This window comes from Nyctibius grandis, chromosome 3 (genome assembly GCF_013368605.1).
Source record: "Nyctibius grandis isolate bNycGra1 chromosome 3, bNycGra1.pri, whole genome shotgun sequence".
Lineage (NCBI taxonomy): Eukaryota > Metazoa > Chordata > Aves > Nyctibiiformes > Nyctibiidae > Nyctibius > Nyctibius grandis.
Window position 1 is genome coordinate 17,732,377 of NC_090660.1, and position 21,145 is coordinate 17,753,521.

Below are 21,145 nucleotides of genomic sequence, written 5' to 3' on the forward strand. Positions count from 1 at the left end.
AATGCTGGGAGCAGGAAGTGGGCAATGACTGTGCAGCTGAGCAAGTGGTGAGATGACTAGACACGTAACACTGCAGTTTGCAACTGCCTGCAAAAGCCAGCCACGGCTTGCTTTTTTCCGTCAGGGCCGTCATCCATCACTGGCTAGTAATGCTCTGTTGAAAGGTGAGGTGGAGCAGCCTGGTGATCTGAGCAAGTCCTCAGCTATGTTCACTTTCTCCATCGTAACCAACACCTTTCAGCACGTACGTGTTCCTATACACAAGCTCCCACACACGTTTTCCCACGTCCTCCCATGTAATTTCTTGCCCAAGGCCGAGGCCAGCGTGGGTGGAACCAATCAATAGACCGTAACAGTGTTTCTCACAGCAGCAGGAACCTTGCTGATACTTCTCCCTCACATGCTGCAAGACGGATAGGTTTCATACTGGGACTGGTAGAGAGAAGAGGCAGAAGTGAAAAATGAACCTGAGCTTTTAATGGGCAAGCTACCCTCTTTGTAACTGACCAATAAATGGGTTTGCCTTCTGTAGACTAAGACAGCTTTGTATCTCTAACATCTGCTTGCCTTGCATAGGCTAGGATACCTTGGTATTAGTCAGGAGGTGGAGAAAGATGGGCCCCACCCTGAGGCAGTGTTTCTCTCTGCTTTCATGGGATACCCTTCCAGGCAAAGCTATCACAAGGAACTCTCTGAGAAGAAATGCTTACGTAAATTTGTGGGGATGTGCTAAGTGCTCTGGTCAGCACTTAAACAGAGTATGACCTCCATTGAATGAAGACTAGCTCCTGGACTGGAATATTTTCAGAACCTGAAAAAACTGAGAGTGTGATGTCTGAGCTTTTCTCCTTCAGGAAATCTCTCCAGGCAGAAAAAAGGGAGGGGGCAATCTGCCAGAGGTTTTCATCAGTCTAGAAGACCAGCACAGATGTAGCGATGTGTGATATGGCCTGCTGGACAACTGGCACTACCTGACCAGGAGTCAGTGCCCAAACACAAACAAACTGTACAGATTATAGGCAACTAGTCCATCTTGCCTATGTATGGACTGCCTGTGCAGCTGCTTAGTCAGTCATCAACCCCATGTGCAATGCCCCGACCGACCTCCTACAGAAGAACCAGTAGAAACCACAGGTCTGGATAACTCCGTAACAGATTAGATAATGATGGGGTGTATAAAACATTTCCCAGTCATTCAGCTATCACTGAAGTTACTGAGATGGTAAAGATCTTTCTCAGACAGGATGGGCTGCGAAGTAATTGCTATATTTTGCATTCTTCTTCTGACTACTATCCATGTATCAGGACACTTGATGCATATCAGCAAAGACCTCTAGAGGTCTGCAGGGTCTCACCTCCCATTGTTTTTGGTGGAAATTAGTCACCTCAGTACCTTCAAAGATATGGGCCAATGACTTCAGTTAACCCTCTGGTATTAAAATGTTTTAGAGCCCATTAAAGGTCCACAGAAGGAAGGAAACTGGTAAAACCACTGAATCATTGTGACTAAAGACTTTTCCTGGGTTGGCAAGGTCAAGAATCAAAACAGAACTCCTGTCTCCAAATTCACAATAACCACCATGCTGTTCTCTGGTGTTAGAAGAGAAGCCTGTGTGTTACGGGTCACATGTTCCCACTTAGAAATCTCTTTCCAGTTTGTTTCAGACCTGAAGCACTAAGAGAAATTCTCAAGTAAAATGCTCCCATTTTTTGAGGACTCATAACTGAATTCTCTCCATATTGTGACCAGCTAGTAAAATAGTCCTTACTGGGAACTATCGTTATGTGGTCCAGAAGGGCAATCCAGACATTGCTTTAGTTTTTTATTTTGACATTGTGGCCTAAGTGAATCTGATCATTTCCATTCCCATAATTTATTGGAGGTCAAGAGCGAACACTGACATTGTCAGTGAACACATAAGAGTGAACACACAGACTGACACTGGAGGTATTGCAGACATTTGACACGGGTTTTATAGTGCTTTATTCTGAACAGTAATTAGGTAAACCAGTACTGAACATATGCAGCAGGCAGTCTTTAGATGGAAATGAAATCTGATTACCATGATTTCATATGGAATTTGGAGACTGGTAATTACAATGTTAATCTCACTCAAGTTGAAGTCCTTATTTCTTTCTCATGCCTCAGACATTAAGTAATTGTATGGAGTCTCCTTATTGATGAATCCAGAACTAGAAATGGCAGATAACCTCTCTGTGAAAAGTGTGGCACTTCCAGAATTAATCCAACTGTTTTCTCTCCTAGAATTGCATAATGTTCTTTTCCTCAGGATATATACAACAGGGCTCCTCACAGCTGCAGTGAGCTGGTCCCCTCTTCCATGTTTGAAGAGCAATGAGTCAAAAAATCCCACACAGAAGAGTCCAGCCTCCCCAATCTACAAACTGACTTAGCTCATGCTGAAGAGTCTTCTGGGTATACGTTTTGTCACCATGATTATTGCCTCTTGCATCCATAGGTCTCAGTGCAGCTGCTGTTTCACAGATGCAAACTCTGATGCTAGCCTGAATTGTCTAGCTATGCTGCAGAACTTGGGTGCTGTTTCACAGGGCATTGGCAGGGCCCTGGACCACCGGAGTGTAGCCAGGTAGAAGGGGAGGGCAATCACACTACATTTTCCCCTTCTAGGCAGTAGAAATCCATAGAGCGTGGGTCACAAGTGAGAGTGGTTTGGCTAGGGAGCAGGAATGTAGCTCTTCCTCCCAGAGCCCTTTCCAGCTCCTGGTCTATCTAATACAGGCTCTCAGTTCAGTTAATTTTGGGAAAAAAGATGTCACAGCGGAACAAAATATACTTGTTGCTGAGGCTGGGATACTTCTCAGTAAAATATAATGTGTTCTTCACAGTGGGAATCCTTCAGCTTAAGGGGATGAAACATAAAGAGATAAACTAGTTCTGCTGCATATGTAGAGTACATTCTATTACCCAGCTGATATAAGAACCTCTTAGATTTCCTTTCAAAGGTGATAGTCAGTATGCCAAGCTTTACAGGAACATGCACCACCATAAATGTAATCGTGCTTTTTCATAACGAATATGCCCTGCTTAAGGGGAACAGAATCGGCCTGAAAGAATCACATTGCGAGTTTTGTTGTGTCTAAACAAAAAGATAAATGGATGGTCAGCTTTAAATTCATCTTTGTGTTGCAGAATCCGATATCCTGGTACCTCTCGGGACTCGCCACCTTGTTCATTTACTTCCAAAGAGACTTTATGGATGATCTTTGACAAAACCACACCTTTTGTCTCACACATCTCAGAGAAATCTGATGCGTTCTCATTGAAGACATTTTTCATTCCCAGGCTTTCCAGAAGTGGCTTCAGGTCATAATCACCTTCCACACTAAACTTTGGAAGAAATACATTCACTTTGGTGTTGGCCATCATGCTGGGATTGGTCCACTGCAATAACGTCTCGGGGGTGAGTGCCTTTTCCAACTGAAGATGTAAAAGAACAAAGGAAATTAATGAGCAGTCCAATGAAAGAGAGAAAAAAAAAAAAAAGACCATCCTGAACTTCCCACTCCTCTCAAGCCCCTAAAAAAACAAAGTCCAAAAGGCAACCTTTGCTTTTGAATTCACCACTGTAGCATCCAGGGTTAACATACTCTCAGTTACATTGATGCAAGTATGATTTAATCCATAGGACAGGCCTCTGGAGCAACTCCACTGTATGTGCATGCTCTGACTATTAGCCCCTTACAAGCTTTTGATAGGCAATCACCTCAACAACCATATGAAGGAACCCGAGAAAGGCAGTCCCTACCCAGGTTGCACACGGCCAACTGGCAGATCCAAAAGTCTTGATTCCTGACCCTACAGACTAATGAAATTGCTGGTATTTGGGACAGAAAAAGACTTCAAATCCAGAGCCTGATCTCAATCAAACATGCAGCTATTTGAGCAATTTTTTTAAAAACTGGGAAGTGAGGAGGCAGAATTTGGGGCCACAACAAATTGGTGTCAGGAAAGGCCTCACTTGTATTTTAAGATATGTGTGTTCTGTAATTTACTTCTACATATAAAAGTACCTTACAGCTGCAAAGGCAGGTTCCTCCTGCCTTTAAAATTTATGGCCAGTTGCAGCAAATTACAAGAGACTTGAGTGATCATCTGCCTCTTAATCCTTAAACTTTGAAGAGAGTTGAAAATATGTTCTAAAATTTTCATAGAGAAATGACACGAGATAGTTGTTCTTTAGGAAATGCCTTATTAATTTTCAAATTTATGTGCAATTGTAATCAAAAATGGCTCATTTTCAGGCACCTCTGCTCAAAATTAAAATCTAGAGAAGTGTAAGACCTTAGTAAAACAAATCACGGATGCATTTCAACTGAAAATAGTGAGGACACCAGAGTAAATAAAGTCAGCACACTGAGTACCCAGTAAGTATGACTTTAAGCACGTCATTATAGGAAGAACAAAAATCTTAAGATGTAATCTATTTATTGGGGTCCAGATTTTCAAATTGATGCTGATTCCTAAAGGGCATCGTGGGCACCTTCTGTACTTTACTGTCTTCCGTGCACACCCTATCTAAAACCAAGTCTTGTCCACAACCTCACAATTGGCCACAGTGGAAACAAGGATGTCACAAGTAGGAGATCAGGAACAGCGAAGCAGAATGAGTGGGTAAAGTCACAGGAAACTTACTTTTTGTTGTCTTCTATATAGCGTCTAAATAACAAAAACCTTCCATAAGCATACGGCACTATAAGCAGGCTGTTTCCAAGGGAAGCATCATACCAATTCTCTTTTTCCCTCTCACCTGCTCCAAGCCAGTGGTCTCATCTTCAATCTCTTTGGGCAGCAGAATGAGCATGCTTATATGTTTGTTAAGGCATGGAAGCTCAAGGATGGCAACATTTAATTCTTTTACATAGCCTAGGCAAAAAGTAGCTTCCAGATTCATCATTTGCACTGGTTTAGTTACAGTCTGCAAAACACAGAGGAAACAATCTAGCATTCCTTTTAATTCCCAAATAAGATGGTGAGAGAGGAAAGTTTGTAAGCTTGCATGGAAGTGGTACATTGAGTTACCATCAGAGAACTTGTTGGCTTTCATATGTAATTAAACCAGCTGTAAGAGACCCTGTTGGCTTTTTACAGTAGGCAGCTGTCCAAAGAAAAGTGGAACAGAATTCTACTGAATACAATAGCAACATATTGGGGACGTGCCTTAAAAGAGAAATTTACCTAATATCAGTGGTCCCTTGTGCCTGTTTCACTGAGTGGTACAAACTATACCATCTACAGGGCATCGTAATGCCAGTAAGTGTCAAGCACTGAGCACATCTCAACAGTGAAGGTCAAGATGTTCATGCGAATAATCGATATTTTGGTTCAGGAGCTGAAACAGAATAAGAAGAAACCTCAGGCTTATCTAAAGCCCTATGTCTTTGCTTTTCATGAATGAAACAAAAAACAAAACAAACCCCTTTATTTCATATGGAAGATTTACAAATTGTTCTGTTCACCTGGAAACTCATTTAAAATTCAAATTCAGTAGAAAAATGTTACTTTAGAAAAAAAACTTGAGATAATTCATTTAAAAATTTCAGTGTTGATTGTATAATTTTAAAAACTTTTTTAGCTGAAACTCTTGGCTGATGTGGTAGTTTATGCATATTTTCAGTGAACCTGAAACTCCAACTATTCTCATGCACATGTATATTTATTATATTCGGAGTATAATCCCTTTATGTCACAAATGTTGCCCAGCTTTATATCTTGGTTTAAAGCTGACTGTCTGATCAGAATATTCATCACTGGTCACAGATTCCTGAAGGCAACAGCCATGGGAGCTGCAGCCACTTGGACCTCATGGCTAAGCAGGGCTGATATGCAGAGGGCTGCAATCCTGAGCCTGACTGGAAAGAGGGAGATTGATGGGGCGCCGTCCCTGAAGAGGAAAGCACAGGGCCAGGCACCTAAGGGGTATACTCAAAGAGACCCCAAGGATGTAGATGTATCACTAGCTCTGTGACCATGGGAAATGCAACCTTTTGTGCTTCACCCCTGCTGGTTTTGGGATGCAGCTTCTGGTACAGGCTGCAATCTCTTGGAAGAAGCTACCCACAAGAATGTGCATCTCCTTGTAGGCAACAGCTGCTTCTGATCAGCTCCTGTTGTCTAAATATACTAAAAGGACAGTCTGTTTTCACACTAGGCCTTTGAAAGATGGATGTGAAAGCACCAGCAAAGTTTTAAAACATGACAAGTAAACCGGTTTAGGAACCCTTGCAAACAGCATATAGGTTTAGATAGAGTCTAAGAATGCCATGGTAATAATAAACATTTCTCATTCTCTCTTATTGGGATTTCCTTAGCTCAAAGTTTGCATTTTCTTGAGTGGAAACAGTACCCTGTTGGGTTTTTTTTTTCAGAACATACCTTGTTGACTCTAAAAGGACATTCTTTGATCTCTGCCTCTGGGAACTTCTTCATCCAGTTTGTGACAAAATAAGCTGCATTAACTAGGAGGATCTGAGTCTGGTCACTTACACTATCCTCATTCAAAATATTCTCCATCTTGCCTGTGAACAGGTTTAAGATGGTTATTAATACAACAATACATTATCAGTATATCAATTGCTTCAACTGAATATGGAAACATTTCACTGAATTAAAAATTTTGTGTCCTGCACCTCACAGCTGAAAGATTTTAATCCTAATGGAAATTTCCAAAAAGAAGCACTTACTTAAAATTGCAGCTTAATGTTTGAAATGGGATTTGGGATCAAGGCAGATCTTCCAATTGACATGTTTTCTTGGCTTATATAGCATGGAATCAAAAATATGTCTACTGCTTTTGTTCAGTACCTTAAAGAAGGTACCGAATTTTCAGTGAAAGTCAACGGGTGTGAGCGAAAAAGCACTTGTCATTGGGAGAGCCAGACTTGAAGGGAAATTCCAGATAAGCAAGCTACTCATGTCTAGAGTCATACATGAGAATAAAATAACCAGAATAACAAAAAATACCGCTCTGATTACAGTTCATAACCAAATACTGCTACAGACTTCAAAAGGAGTATGAAAAGGTCATGTACTTCCCTTGCTCTGTTTTAGACCTGTTCATGCACTGCCATAAAACAAACTGAATCCAGAGCACTGGGGAGGCAAGTCCTGCCTACATGCACGAATTGCACAGGCAGGGCAAGGTGCTTCCACACAGCCACCTTGGTCAGCCTGGGAAGGACCAGATATGACCCATGCAGCCATGTTTTCGTGTTTGCACCACACGAGGGAACACAGGCAGGAACCGACCCCGGAGCTACCTGTGCTCAGGCTGCAAACAGGCCCTGCTATGGGCACTGTGTGCTCGCATGGGCCAGGGCTGGACCTCTGCCCCCCTGCAGACTGGGCAGGCTTGGCCTGGGGACCCTCATGGTCACTGATGTGCATCACCTGGGACTTGGCCCAGCAGCTGGTGGCTCAGCGGTACTGCAGGAAAAGCATCCCCAGCCCCATTGCCACAGAAAGGCACCTCCAAACAAGAGACACGCGTCCGCTTGTGGCACCCTTGCTGGCAAAAGCAGCAAAGCCACTGAGCTGAGCTGAGCTATTAATTAACAACCTGAAAGTCAGAGTCCAGCAAATACTTCCCATTAGAATAAACCTTTTAAAGGTAACCAGGGCCTGGGTTTGATGTATTGCTGTCATATGTTTGTGAAGCTCCACAGCCAGGAACTGTTGTTCTCCCAAACTGTCCCGCTGCACTCACATGTCAGCAGCTTTCCCCAAGGCTAATGCAAGGTCAGTCTCACATTTCCACCTTCAGAAATGCTGCAGTATTACAGTTAGTGATTTCAAAACAGGCTGACGTTGCTAATCCTCATGAATCCAAATAACAGGTCTAGTCTCATTGCTTTCACTATATATTTATTTCTAAAAGCATTAGTAAAGAGGTGTCATGAGGACAAAGATTTCTCTCTTCAGAGGTAAACAGCATCCCCAAGGTTAAGCTGGACTCACCATCAGTTAGCTCTGAAAGAGATTTGTTGATCTTCTGTCGGGTTTCCTCAGCTTTTTCTTTGAACTCCACTAATTCCAGTTCAGATGGAAAAGGCCTCTTTGTGGAGTTGACAAAGTCCTGAAAGACACAAGGTACCAAAGTCACCCTTGGTTAAATGTTGTCCACTCAATGGCTCTTTACACTGCCTGCAACATCGGCATCCCGAGCTACTGAGAATAACATGTATATCCCGTACAGGCCAAACACCTTCCTCACTTGTGTTGTTTCAATAGCCAGGTTTCTGCCTCCTCAGACAGATTAAGAAAACTACAGCTTATGCAGTAATTACTTGGGTGTGTGAACTGGACACACACTTGCGCCATAGAGACTTGTTTTAAAACTCCTTTTCACTCGTACTTATAATGCAAAGACCTTGATGCGGCATAGATGTTATATTGCATTCAAAACTTACTGAGTCTACTGACCTAAAGCATATTAATGAAAGAATTACAAATGTTGTAATAGTTGCATAGCTTGGGGTCAAGCAGCACACTCATCCTTCTACAAAGTTTTACGGCAGCAGAGAATATTACATTGTTCATCATCTGAATCTAGTCAAGTAACAGCCAAAGTGAGAAAATCTATTTTAAATAACATTGAAGTCTGACACCATAACCCGTCAATATGCTGGTCAAGCAGTTCATAACAACGGGGCTTTTCTGCAGTACTTACTGTGGTAGGATTAAGAGACTTGTCTACAAAGAGCCGTTTCACCATTTTCAGTGCAAAGAAAGAGTTGAGTTTGGAAACATCTGAAGTTACTGTTTGAAACCCAAAAGAAACATCTTTGACATCTTGTAAATGGAGTACCTGTTAAATGAACATAATAACATACTAAGCATCTTTTTTTTTATTTATTATCTAAACACTCCTAACAGCTTAGCAAAAAATAATGCTAGTTTGTGACTGAAGCTGTGGCTTTTCCTACTTAAGCTAACAATACAGCCTCTCGCTGTTGTTTCTCAAAAATAATTTATTTATTTGACATCCTCATATAAATCTAAAAACCTGATCCTACCAGAACTTTAACCTCATGTGTTTCTTTCCTGTGAGCAGTCCAAAGAAAGCAATAGACCTGTTCATGCTGGTGATGTGACTTAGTTGATTAAAACTCTGCAGTATGGTGTCATAATGTTTTCACCAAACTTACATTCCTGTCCAAAAACCTGGAGCTTTTAAGCCAGACAAATGAGAGTCCCAGTTAGTCTCCTTTCTAGAAGTGGGCTCCACCTTTAAAAATGCTTAACACATCACCAAGTTTTCTGATTGCTGTGACTGATACATGACATCACATGATATTTCAGCAAAAATTGATCAGATAAATATGTCTGTTTTGGTAGACAAAGTATGAGCTGGAGGTAGGGCTGCTGACACACACATGACCACCTCCCAGCTACAGGGAATGACAAGTCCGGTTCTAGGAACTTCTGGGGTGACCTAAAACTTGCCGCTTTAAGGCACCAGAGGTGAGAGGTTCCTGCTGGTTTTGTTTGAAAATAACCCTGTAAATATGAATTGAACTTCTATGCCTGCTTGTTACAGGGTCTTTGATGGAGGCTGTTTCATTACAGGCCTGCCCAACCCTCCTCACTTGTCTCATATTCCCGCATAAAGCATAGCAGGCGCTAGCAACCTTCTTTTCCCTTTGTCCCTCATTCCTGCTCTTTCTCCCTGAACACATCATATCTTCACAGACACAATAAATTGCTGCTCTGCCTTAGCCACCCCTCTGTGTCCTCACCTCTCTTTGCTCAGTGGGACCAGAAGGAAATATGCTCCCAAGGACACAGCAGCAGCACATCTCTCATAGCCAAACTCCACGGTTATTTCCTCAGAAACAACTTTCTCAACTTATTTCCTTTTCCTCCAACACTTTTTTTTCTTAGCATGTTAAGCGCAGAAAGCTTCTGTGCCTGGAAACTATCTTTGGGGAGAAAGCTACACTACTGCAGCTTCTCTACCTGGGAAAGCTTTTGGCACAAGTTTGTTAAATGATATTCCAGAGTAAGACTGCCAATCTGGCTCCATTTATATCTAGTATCTAAAACCCTAGCATGAATTCGGGGGCAGGCAGAAGCCAGACTAGACATGGAAAATAGGAGATATTACATTTAAAAACATAGCAAGTTTCCTACTATCTGTAGTCAGCACTTTTTATATACCACTTGAGAAATAAGAAACATAAACATGCTTGTGTAATAGAACTCTATTTGTCGATGTGTACATTAAGTTATTATGGGATGGTTCAAAGCAAATTGCAGACACAAGTGAAAACTAAATTAAGCACAGATTACTATTTTGAACACTTCCATTAGAAAGACAGCGCTTGAATTCTGAAATGCTGAGGAAGCTGCAGGATGACATTTAAATTTTTTAAAAAATCCACAGTTAATTTTAAAATTTTTTTAAAAAACAATCCTGTTTGGAAAAACCTGCAATGCCTAGAAGATCTTCATGGATATATGCTGTGCAGCTCTGCGAATAGCACAATACTCATTGTAATCTGTGGCATGAGTGGGGGCACAGGAGGCTGCGCTTGGGGGTACCTTCAGTGAATGAGGAAGTACAGGGAGGAATTCCCAAAGGAGGGAAAATGTATTCAAATAGGTAGAACGTCCCTCAGAGCAAGCTGATAATCAGCATATACATACATACTGAATGTGCTTCTCATTCACCTCTAGGTAACTGCAGCAACCGTGGTCACCCTTGCTGGGATGAAAAGGAACTATGCAAATCTCTGCTCACATGAAGGCAGCAAAAGAGGCTGCAAGGCTGCCTCCCTGCACCAGAGAGTGAGCTTGATAAACTGACTGCATCTTAACTACCATGCTGCATCGTGGTGTTGGAAACCCCTTGAACACCACGAGCTGCTTGTAAAGAAAAACATTCACATTGTGCCCTCTTCTATTGCATTAGCTGTATTGCAGGAGAAAAGGGAAATGTCAGTGACAGGGCTGCTAAGCATAATTGCTGCTGACAGATAAGGGCAAAATTATTTCCAAATATTATTTGGAAATATATTTCCAAAGCTTAGGCATTCTTGAATAATGAAAAAACAATTATCCAGCAAATGCAGTGATCTTGACTATAACTTGCAGCCACAATCAACACTGTGCTAAAAGGAGACAAGGCTTTAATGCAACTGTTGAGGACTCTGCCATGTCCCCTTCCACCTTGTACATGTTTGAGAAAGCTTTTTCTTTATGCCAGATTTTCAACCTTTTTTGCTAGGTGCGGTCATGAAGTGTGGAACCCTTCAGCAATTTCAGATGGATGGTTTGCAGCCTGGCTTACAAAGGAACTAGATGTCCAATAGAATATTAACAAGAATAAATAAGAAAGCCACCTCAGCCATATAATTTTTCAGCCACAGAACAGGATGCTGACAGCTTACCTGTTTCATCTGGTCTGCAGTATCACCTTTCGTAGCTTTATATGCCAGAGCCAGAGACGTTGAGGTACACAGTGGGGCAAAAATAATATTGGCTGTTTTGTCCTTCTCGCACAGTTTTTTGAACATATCCACTGCAAAGGCAGTGTTCGCTAGCTGCAGAGCGTCCATCGTCATCCTGAAACAGAAAAGGGAAAAGAGAGATGACTCAGAGTGTAATTCTAGCTCCTGCTGTGGTGGGGCTGGGTCAGAGCACTGAAGGAGGCTAGACACCAGTATGGGGACTGGGCAGCTTGAACCTTCAGGGAGGGGAGAGGAGGGCCTGAGCAAGCCCACTCAGCTTCAGAGCACACTGGCAGCTCCTGAGGAGCAGGGAAGGTCTCATCCATGTGCAACCAAGGAAATGCAAGTGGTTCAGTAAAAGCCACCATCTTCAAGTGACAGCTGGCAATGCCACGTGTTACGTGGAGCCAGTATTACCAGAAGCACTTGGGGAAATCTGGGTAGGTCAGGGTAACCCATGCATATTGCGTCAGATTGGATCACATACGAATTTAATCTGTTTTTAATTGATACTCTTAAAATGTGCCAACTTACAAGGTACTTCACCTATGCTCTGGGCTCTCCTGGCTCTCAGACAGGCCTTTAATAGTCTCATAACCTTTCCTGACTCCTGCTTCATGGCTAATTGCTCACTAAAGCTTTAGTTTTGGTACATGTCCTGCCTCTAAGAGATGATATCCCATTCTTCTTAGCCTTGCTAGAAGTCTCCAAAAAGCTGTCTGGTGCTGTAGGTTGAGACTGTCCTAGAAACTTAAAGAAAGCCTCCTAAATAAATACTGCTGTCCCCACTCATCACTTACACTGTTTTAACTGCAAATATTTCCTAGCTGTTCTTAATAACCACAATTGCCACAGGGTTGTTAGATTATCTGTGCAGCCAGGAATGGGATGGGTGGTGTTCAAGGGACAGTTGATGCAGTCCCTTCTCTGGGAAACCCAGGGAGTATTCCCATCTTCCAGACTGCTTTCACATACCTGAAATTGCACTTCAGTGTAAGCATGTTTGTGTTGATTCAAGCTAACAAGGGTGAACCACAGAATTTCAGTCAACAGCACAAGTCTGGCTTTAGACCAGCAAGCACACAGAAGACGACCTCTTTGGCACAGTGAATTTGACACTACTCTGCCCCTAATATCATGTATCCCTAAAAAGGACAATCTGATCAAATTGGTGTTAGACAGCTCCATCAAAGCTATTGACAGAGCCAGAAAGGAAATGAAAAAGATGACTATTGGGAGAGACTTCAAAAGGCATAAGGTTTCAGACAGAATCTAAAAGCATTTGCTCTCTCCAGGAAAAGTGTCACACAGAACCTAAAAGGTGTCTCCCCAGCACTAGCTCTCTCCAGGAAAAATGGCAAAACACTGGAATATATATGGTGTGGAGAGGTTATTTTAAAAGGTGTGTTCTTATCCAGACACATACCTATCTGCATTTGCATTTCAAGCTCTGACACTGAAGATCTAGGGGTCCTGTTTTATCCTATTACAAAAAGGAAAGTCAGTTATTTCTTACATTGGCAGGAGGTCTGCTAGTCTTTTGAGAAACACCTTAAGGACGGGGATTTCTCTCCATTAACCGACTAGTTAATACTGCAGTCTCAAACATTTACTTACCTACTTCACATAATTTGCATCCTAGCCAGGAAAGATCTCACTGTGTGAGAGCAGCAAGGTAGGAGAAGACAGAAAGGGGAAGAGGGGACGTATGGGGAGGGAACTGTCTCCAGCAAGGTACCTTTCTTCACTGTTCAATCTCATCCTGGTTTGGAAAGGCATTTTGAATGAGAACAAATCTCCTGTTTGAGCGCATGTGTCATACTGCCCAAACTTAGCTGAACATCTGACACCATTGTACAGAGATGCTGTGGAGCAGTTGTGGTACTTGACAGTAGTGAATGACTTCCAAATCATCTGTGGTATTTATATATTTTTATGGAGGTTCAGAACGAGTTCATAATTTGCCTACAACCCCGTAGAGAAAACACTTTGATTTACACTTACGGCCTGTTTTATTAGAGAAGGCCTTTTACGAAATAAATGTCTTTTTATTTTTATTTTAGTTAACTTATACATGCCCTTGGATCTATTTGGTAAGGTAACTGGTTTATTTGGCAACTGGTTTGTTTTGGACTAAATTATGCTGTATAAAAGGTTACTGAAATGCATTGCACAATCTAATTAATTTAAAAAAAAAAAGATGCTGGCATAAAATCAAGGCTTTTTAAATCCACATTTGACAAGCACACACAGCCAGCAGTGCACTCTCGCAAAATGTTCTGACTGTTGGTATTAGCAACAAACTGTTTGCTAACAAATCCCCTCCCACTGGGGAAAAAAAAAAAGGAATTTTTCTTGAGGAGAGGAAACATTAAATATATATAACTGAAGTTATCGCCACATAAAAATATAGAGGAGTATGCTTTGCAACATCCAGAGGCTTTGCCAGAACCCCGGATTCAGAAGGGATCTGGCCAGACTTGTCCATCTTCAGTAGCCTGGCAGTGCCCAGCAGCTGCTTAGTAAAGAGAGATTATCCATGTGAGATCCCATTGTAATGTGTCAGCAGGCGTCGAGCTGATGTCAGAGTGAGGTTCAGAAAACGCGTCTCAGAGATCTTACGGATGTAAAGGGAGAACTAAGCGCCAGCCCAGCACCCCAATCATCTCTCTCATTTACGTAGTCACGATTTCTCACGCATGAAAACAACTAATTAACAGAAAAGTCAAGCTTGCCAGAAACCATGAGCTCAGCACACACCTTAAAGGAGGAGAGCTTGGGGCAGAACAGCGGCAAAAGACAGTTGAAAAAAATTTGAAGGACAGAGACTGCTGCTGAGAGAGTAATTTGGAACAACAGAGACAAAGGAGCAAATGTAAAATCATCCTTTAAAATGCCTCTCTGCAGTTGCTCATCCCACACGTGCACCTTTGTGCCTGTGAATGTCTTAAATAAACTCCCTTGCATAGGCTACCTGTCTTATCTTCCCCCTTAACTCAACCATTCAGACAGGAACACACAATACGTATACTTTATCTCCTTCTCTTTCTCTCTCTCCCTCCCCCTCCCAGGTAAAATTTGAAAATTTGGGGCAAGTACCAACTTTGCAAGTATTTCTTACTGAGGAGCTGGTGGAAAATTACCCAGGGAACCAAGAACGTGTCATTCGACATCTACCACCCTCAAGAAGACAAACAATATGGAGAACCTCACAATGCAGAAGGAGGCATGCAGTTCACCTGAAAAAAAATCTTATTTTCTAGTGGGGCAGAATATCATTCTTTAGTGCTGGCTGGCCTGATATTATTCTATTTAGGCCTCTGGATCTTCCTTACAGGCTAAAAATCAATATGCAATCATAACCACTTAAAAATACTTCTTGTTCCTTTCCGGCATAATATTGCAAATCCTATGCTGTTATTCTAACATTAGTGTTTTCAGTTATATTGGCAAACCTAGGGTGCTACCTGTGTTTCGCTTCCTTGGGTTGCAAGAGATTCAGAGTAAGGAAATCAAATAGGAAATTTTGCTAAATTAAATTAAACTCTTCTTCCTTATGCCAGTGAAAAGCTGTACTCTTCTGTCCTCATTGGTAACTCTGATACTGTTCATGTCGGATAATTTTCTAAAAAGTTTCTATGTTCCTTTTCAGTGAGGAAATCTGGAGGTATTTGTTCATCCAGTAACTGCTGATACTCTCAAAACTTCTTTTCTGCTGAGTGAAACTATTTCTGGTAGTGGTAAAGTTCTCCATTCTTAGAATTTCTTTCTTTTAGTGCTGGAAAAAATGCTCAGTTTCACCCTTAACCTTGAAGGATCCGACCCATTCTATGATTCTATGATAGCCAAGAATAATCTCTATTCCATCATCTTTTTCAGCTGCACCTGGTCAGTCAGTTCTTCTATGCTCCATTTATTAATGATGTTATGATATTTAGGAGCTCATGACGTTCATACTCTTGAAAGGAATTTACTGTATTAAATATTACAAAAACCTGAATCTTGTTAAAGTCTTGAGCATCCCAAGCCTTGTGAGTCCACTAAAGCCAGTTCCAGTCAAGTGAGAAGGGCTGAGACTCGCGTCAAGAGGAAAGCCCATTAGCTGGCGTTAGAAACCAGATGCAGCTCCTGAGTCAGTAACCACAGGGAACCCTCAAACAGGGAGGAGCCAAAAATTTGAAAATGATGTTTTAGAAAGGCCTGCTGCATGGATTCTTGCTGAGTCCCTCCTTTCCCGAGAAAGCAGTATGTCAGCATTTCCAGAGAGGCCTGCGGCGCTGAGGCATCTTCTAAGTACAGGTAGCTTGTGATCCACCCAGCTTTGCTTAAAACTGTGACTCTGCCACGGTGTTATAGAAACACTTTCAGATAAAGAAAAGAGCTGACAGGCTATAGAACCAGTTTAGAAAAGCCTGTTTTAAACTTGTTTATTGGTATAAGATACCATTTTTGCTTACTCACTCTTTAATGGAACAACAACAAAACAAAAAAAAAAAACAGAGAGGCTTTGTTTACTGTCTGCTTACTAAAGGAAAAGCTAAATATAGCTTATCTTTTAAAAATATAATCAGGAGAATAGCAATGTCTGTGTGGAAATGTCTGACACATCAAGTTAGCTATATAGTAGGGATAATCTGATAAAGCAGAACAAGTATTTATTTTATTCTTGTCTCGGTTAAGCAGTCCTTCCACAAGAACCCACCTGTGGCAGATAAAGGATGGACAGCGTTGGCCATCCAGTGCGTGTATCGGATTTACAGCTCAGGAGCTGTGAGTGTCAGCGCTGTAGTCTCTCCAGTTCAAATAAACTTCCACCGAGAGGATAAATGATATGAAACAACCCACACGCATGTTTTGCATTAAGCTTTGAAACTAGCTCAAGCATTTAACATGACCCCACTTCAGCTCTTACTCAGCAAACACAAAATATAAAGTAAATAAAAGACTTCTGTGAGCCTTCTTATTTCTACACAAATGACAACTCTGGACCTGGCAGACTACCTGGCTATGCAACAAGGACACGATTTCCTCCGAACAGACATTTCTTTGAGGAACACAAGACATCAGACTGATGTGGGATCAGAGCGTCTCATACGGTCAGGGAAAATGCACTGTCAGCAATGTAGCAGGGAAAGTCACTCCAAGAAGGAAAGAGAGAAACAAGCCACCACAACAAGGTTATGCACCACCTCAATAGCCAGTGAATTCTTCAGACTAAATGGTCACACTGAAAATAAATTGGTAATTACTGGACATAAGTTCCTGCTCTTCACCTTACACAAGTGCAGATGAGTCACTTGATTAATAACTCCAAGCAAACAGAGCAGAGCGTACACACCTCTGCAGAAAACGAAAGGAATATTCCTCTGTAACAGAGGCTTCCAAAACAGTCTAAATTCTATTTTGACACATGGAGCATTTTCACGGCATCATACACAACCTGCTTTTTCTGATATGGGGAAAGCCATTTGCCATAAACCACCGTATTTTAATAATTCCTAATGCACTTGCTGTATCACCTGCCAGATCCTATTCACCGCTTCCAATGAATCTTTTCAGGGGGAAGAAATACAGCATGGCAAATGCAGCACTTTTGGGATGAAACCAAAACATTGTCGTTTGGGAAGGCTTTTTTGCTCCTTAAATTCCACATGATCCCTTTTGTAAAAATTTCCTTATCCCACTCCTTCTACACAATTATGTTTCACAACAGAGATTTGTTAACTATTAGTTAGGCATTACTTAAAGTATCAGAGGAAGATAAAAAGCTGTACTTACTTTGCAAGGCTATAATCCTGGTAAATGAATCAATGGAATGGGTACAGCACGATGAACTAGCCACCCGTGGTGAAACCTTGCCGAGCAGAAGACTCTGTTAGCTTACCTGCTCATTGACACCACTCCCACTTTCCCAACCTTAATTTGTGTGCACACACACTCCCTCTCACTCTCGTTTTCTTTTTTTTTCTTCCCCCCTTAATCATTCTTCACAGCACCTCCTACATTGGAGGAGCAAAATGATTCACACCAGAGTTGTCTTTGCCTGCCCAGCTACTGGAGACAACAACAAGCTCTGGCAGGAAAGAGCAGCCTCTGTGCGTTGCCTTCAGCAAGCACAGTACAAAAGGCACCAGACAAGAATGAACGAAGACTCCCAAGGAGAGAATACCAGAGTGGATGAGCAATTAAAAGACCTTCTGAGCAAAACCAGTACTCCAAGTTACATTGGAATTGCCGCTATTTGCAGAAAAATTGCAATTGTGAAAAAGACACTCAGGAAGACAACCAAAATGTGTAGGAGTGCGTGGCTGGCCACTTTGTATCTGTATAAACATTAAGACAGTGTCTTAACTCTGTCTTTGTAAAAGGCGTATGTGTGCATTTGGTTGCCTTAAAAGCCCAAGGCCAGACTGGAGTTAACACTCAAGGAAAAATATCTGCCCTTCTTGTCGCTGTAAAGCGAGAGCTTGCTCCTATAGGCAGCCATGTCCTCTGCAGGGGAGCAGCCTTCCCTGCAGCTCCCTGTCCCCAGAGGTGGGAGGGAAATAGAAAGTCCCATCCCTTCACCTCCAGGATGGGGACCGCTGGGTTCAAGTCATACAGTCCATGTTACTACTGATAAACATGACAGGGATGGGAGAAGAAAGTGAGAGGGAGATGTGATGGTGCAGCCCACCAAGTCTATTTTTATTTGAAAGATGTACACGGTCCTTAGCAAGGAAGAGGTGGCCTACTTCTGCTCCACAGCGTTCCCTGGCTGGGCAGCCGAGCCGCCCACAGAGGGGAACACCAGCAAGTACTCCCTGGGAGGCCATGGCCACACTTCAGTCCCCATGAGGAAACGGTGTGCACACCACACTCAGGTTCACACCGTAGTAACCTCAGGTGGCCCTGCATACTTTTAGACCACAAAAGGTAAATGAAAGATAATTGAGTTTGCTTTCAGGTTTGCAGTGCTGGCGTGCCTGGCTGCCTAAATGAAAGGGCTAGGAAACCAAAGGATGAGTTTTCACCAAGACAGTGCCTCCTTGGTGACAGCTGTTATCTCCTGGAATGACACATTCCTGTTTTGCTTCGAGCATAAATCACTGCGCGCCACAGCGTCCTGATTAGATCCTACCCGTATTTCCTTCCAAAAGGCTCCTAAGCAATTATTACCCAAAGGAAATTATATTTTACTTTCTGCTGTGATGCAGATGGGGTTCACCTCCCATCATTACCAGACAGCAAATCTAAATGCTTTGCCACAAGTGAATCCATAACAAAGACAGGGTGTGGATGTGTTAAAGCAATTAAAATAAAATACAGGCCAGCTGGCTAAACTGTGCCATCTGGGCCATCATTGTTATGTATCTAATTATGTCTTCTGTAAGAGAAATTTTGTTGAAAATCCATAATAAGGTTGGCTGCCAGACTCTTCTCAGATGCCTGCAGGTAATCTAAAGCCAAATATTGCCATCTCTGCAGGAGCAAACTTTCCTTCAGACCCAGGTCTACTAAGTATGGCCCCTGTGAAGTGGCTCAGGAGCTTCTGGATAAGCTGCAGGAAGGGGGACAACAGCCAGGTTGCCTTGACAGAGACAGCACAACTCAGCAGATCCATTTCCTTGCTAGTGATACATGAGAAATACAGATGTAAGTAGATGCATCAGTTTCTTTTAAAGGCTGGGCAGTGGAAAAGGGAAAGGACTCTACATTGCCAAGCTGGAGGTGTGCAAATATCCCTTACCCTCCACTGGATAACTGCTCTTTGATAGCTGAGGTCTGGAACTAGGTAGCTGTACAGAATCCTTCAGCCTGACCTAGTTACTGATGAGAAATTAATTATTTCTGGCCATGGTGCCATGAAACTAATGATCACTGCTGGAATTGTGATGCTTCAAATGAAGGAGTCCACACTGGCACTGGTAACTGAGCGGCTCAGAGGGCAGTCCTGCTTCCCCTGAGAATGGATATTTTGGGGTCATTTGCTGTTGCAGGTAATGTTAAGCTAACTGTGACTTGCCGGTAGCTGCTTGTTCATATTTATGGGTATTCCTGACATATGACTGAGTCTTACTTATAGCCCAACCTGGAAGATGTGGAAAAGCAGAAGATGCTAATGTGAAAAGTAGAAGATGCTTAACCTCAGGTAGTTGAGGTTTGCAAGGGAGAAGTAGTGAAGTGGTTCTCCCCCAGTCCAGGAACATTCTTTCTCAGTCTGACTGAATGACAACTGGTTGCATCAGCTTCCCCGCCTCCTGCATTTACCTTTCACTAAATTAGTCTTGTTCAGTTTAATCTCAAAGTATTTTCAACACACACCTATTATGACCTGTATGTCTATCACCAAGTTAAAAAAAATAACAGAACCAATAATAGGATTTTTCCTTATCAAAAAATCAAAACTATTTTTAAGCCCCCTATGAGTTCAACACCTTCTGCTGTAATATTATCTCAGAAAATAAGGTAAATAAATAAGGTAGAAACAATGCGGGGGTGGAGTGGAACACTGATTATTTAAATCTGAATCCTTGTAACTCAGACAAGTTTCAGTCTGCTGACAAAGTAATAACTAGGCTTTTGTCCCCATTCTTCCAGGTCTTCAATAGCCCAAGGAAAAACACAAACTAAGACCTTGCTGGACACTAGGATCCAGCAGTTACACATGTGTGTCTTCACCTATGAACCTGCAAGCCAGACACGCTTCATTGCAGAAGGGATGCAACCAGCCAGGTGACTCTCCTGTTACTCAGCCTACTTTCTGCCCTCGCTCCCCAGCTCTCCTTGCCACTCCCTCTGAACACCTCCTAGGAAAGCTGTTCCTACATGCTGCTGGAAAGGAAAGAAAAGCAGCCGCCTTCTCTCCGCTCTTTGAACAAGCTCATTTGGGGGGAGGGAATACTCCTACTGCTCAACACAGCACGGAGAACTACTTCAACTATTTCAGAGACTCAAAGCGTCCATTGGAGTCTTTTTTTTTATCTCTTCCTCCAAACTCACTAATGCTCAGTGCATGTCTGATTGCAATTAATGCTGACATGCTTTGGAGACGACACGGGAAATCATCTACAAGTGGGACTGAATAATGAACAGAACAAACTGGTGCATTCTTTCTATGCTGGCAGTCATGAGAGGTCTTCTAATCGAGTTACAGCTTTCACAGTAAGCTTTGGATCTTGCAAGGAAGCCAATGATAGGAGGTCACTTGTACACTTTTATTTTGATTCAGTGATCTACAATTTTAATGCAATTAGAAAACTTCACAGGGTAAGATTGCACTGTCTGTGAACAGGTATACACAGCGGAGCTTTTGATATTCCTCACATAACATGGGCCTAGATTACTATTTAGCAACAGGAACAATCCATAGCCAAAATATTTTTCATTTTCATAAGAAATGCTACCAAAGATCAAACCGTCAGTTATAAACCACAAGTTAATTTGAAATCAAAATAACACTTACAATAATAAAGTGTTATTCTATGGTTCCATTGAGAGAGACACAAACTGGACAGTAACAAGCTATCTCTCTCTTCTCTTCCTTCCCAAGGTGTTTGCACTGATACGCATAAAGGATGGTGTCACATAGCAACACACTGATTCAACGTGTATGGTAGCAATACAGTTTTCTTCAGACATGTCTGCTGACGTAGAAGTATTACTCACTGGTGAT

At 42.2% G+C, this 21,145-nt stretch overlaps 1 protein-coding gene across 1 annotated transcript; it reads right to left on the reverse strand.

Moving 5' to 3' along the window:
- Positions 1–3,067: 3,067 nt before the first annotated feature.
- On the reverse strand, positions 3,068–11,604 carry SERPINB5 (serpin family B member 5). The gene is made up of 6 exons (XM_068395922.1): positions 11,431–11,604; positions 8,709–8,846; positions 7,997–8,114; positions 6,416–6,558; positions 4,791–4,958; positions 3,068–3,460 (listed from the first exon to the last, which is right to left on the reverse strand). The coding sequence occupies exons 1-6, from the start codon at positions 11,602–11,604 to the stop codon at positions 3,068–3,070; spliced, it is 1,134 nt and encodes a 377-aa protein (XP_068252023.1).
- Positions 11,605–21,145: the final 9,541 nt, after the last annotated feature.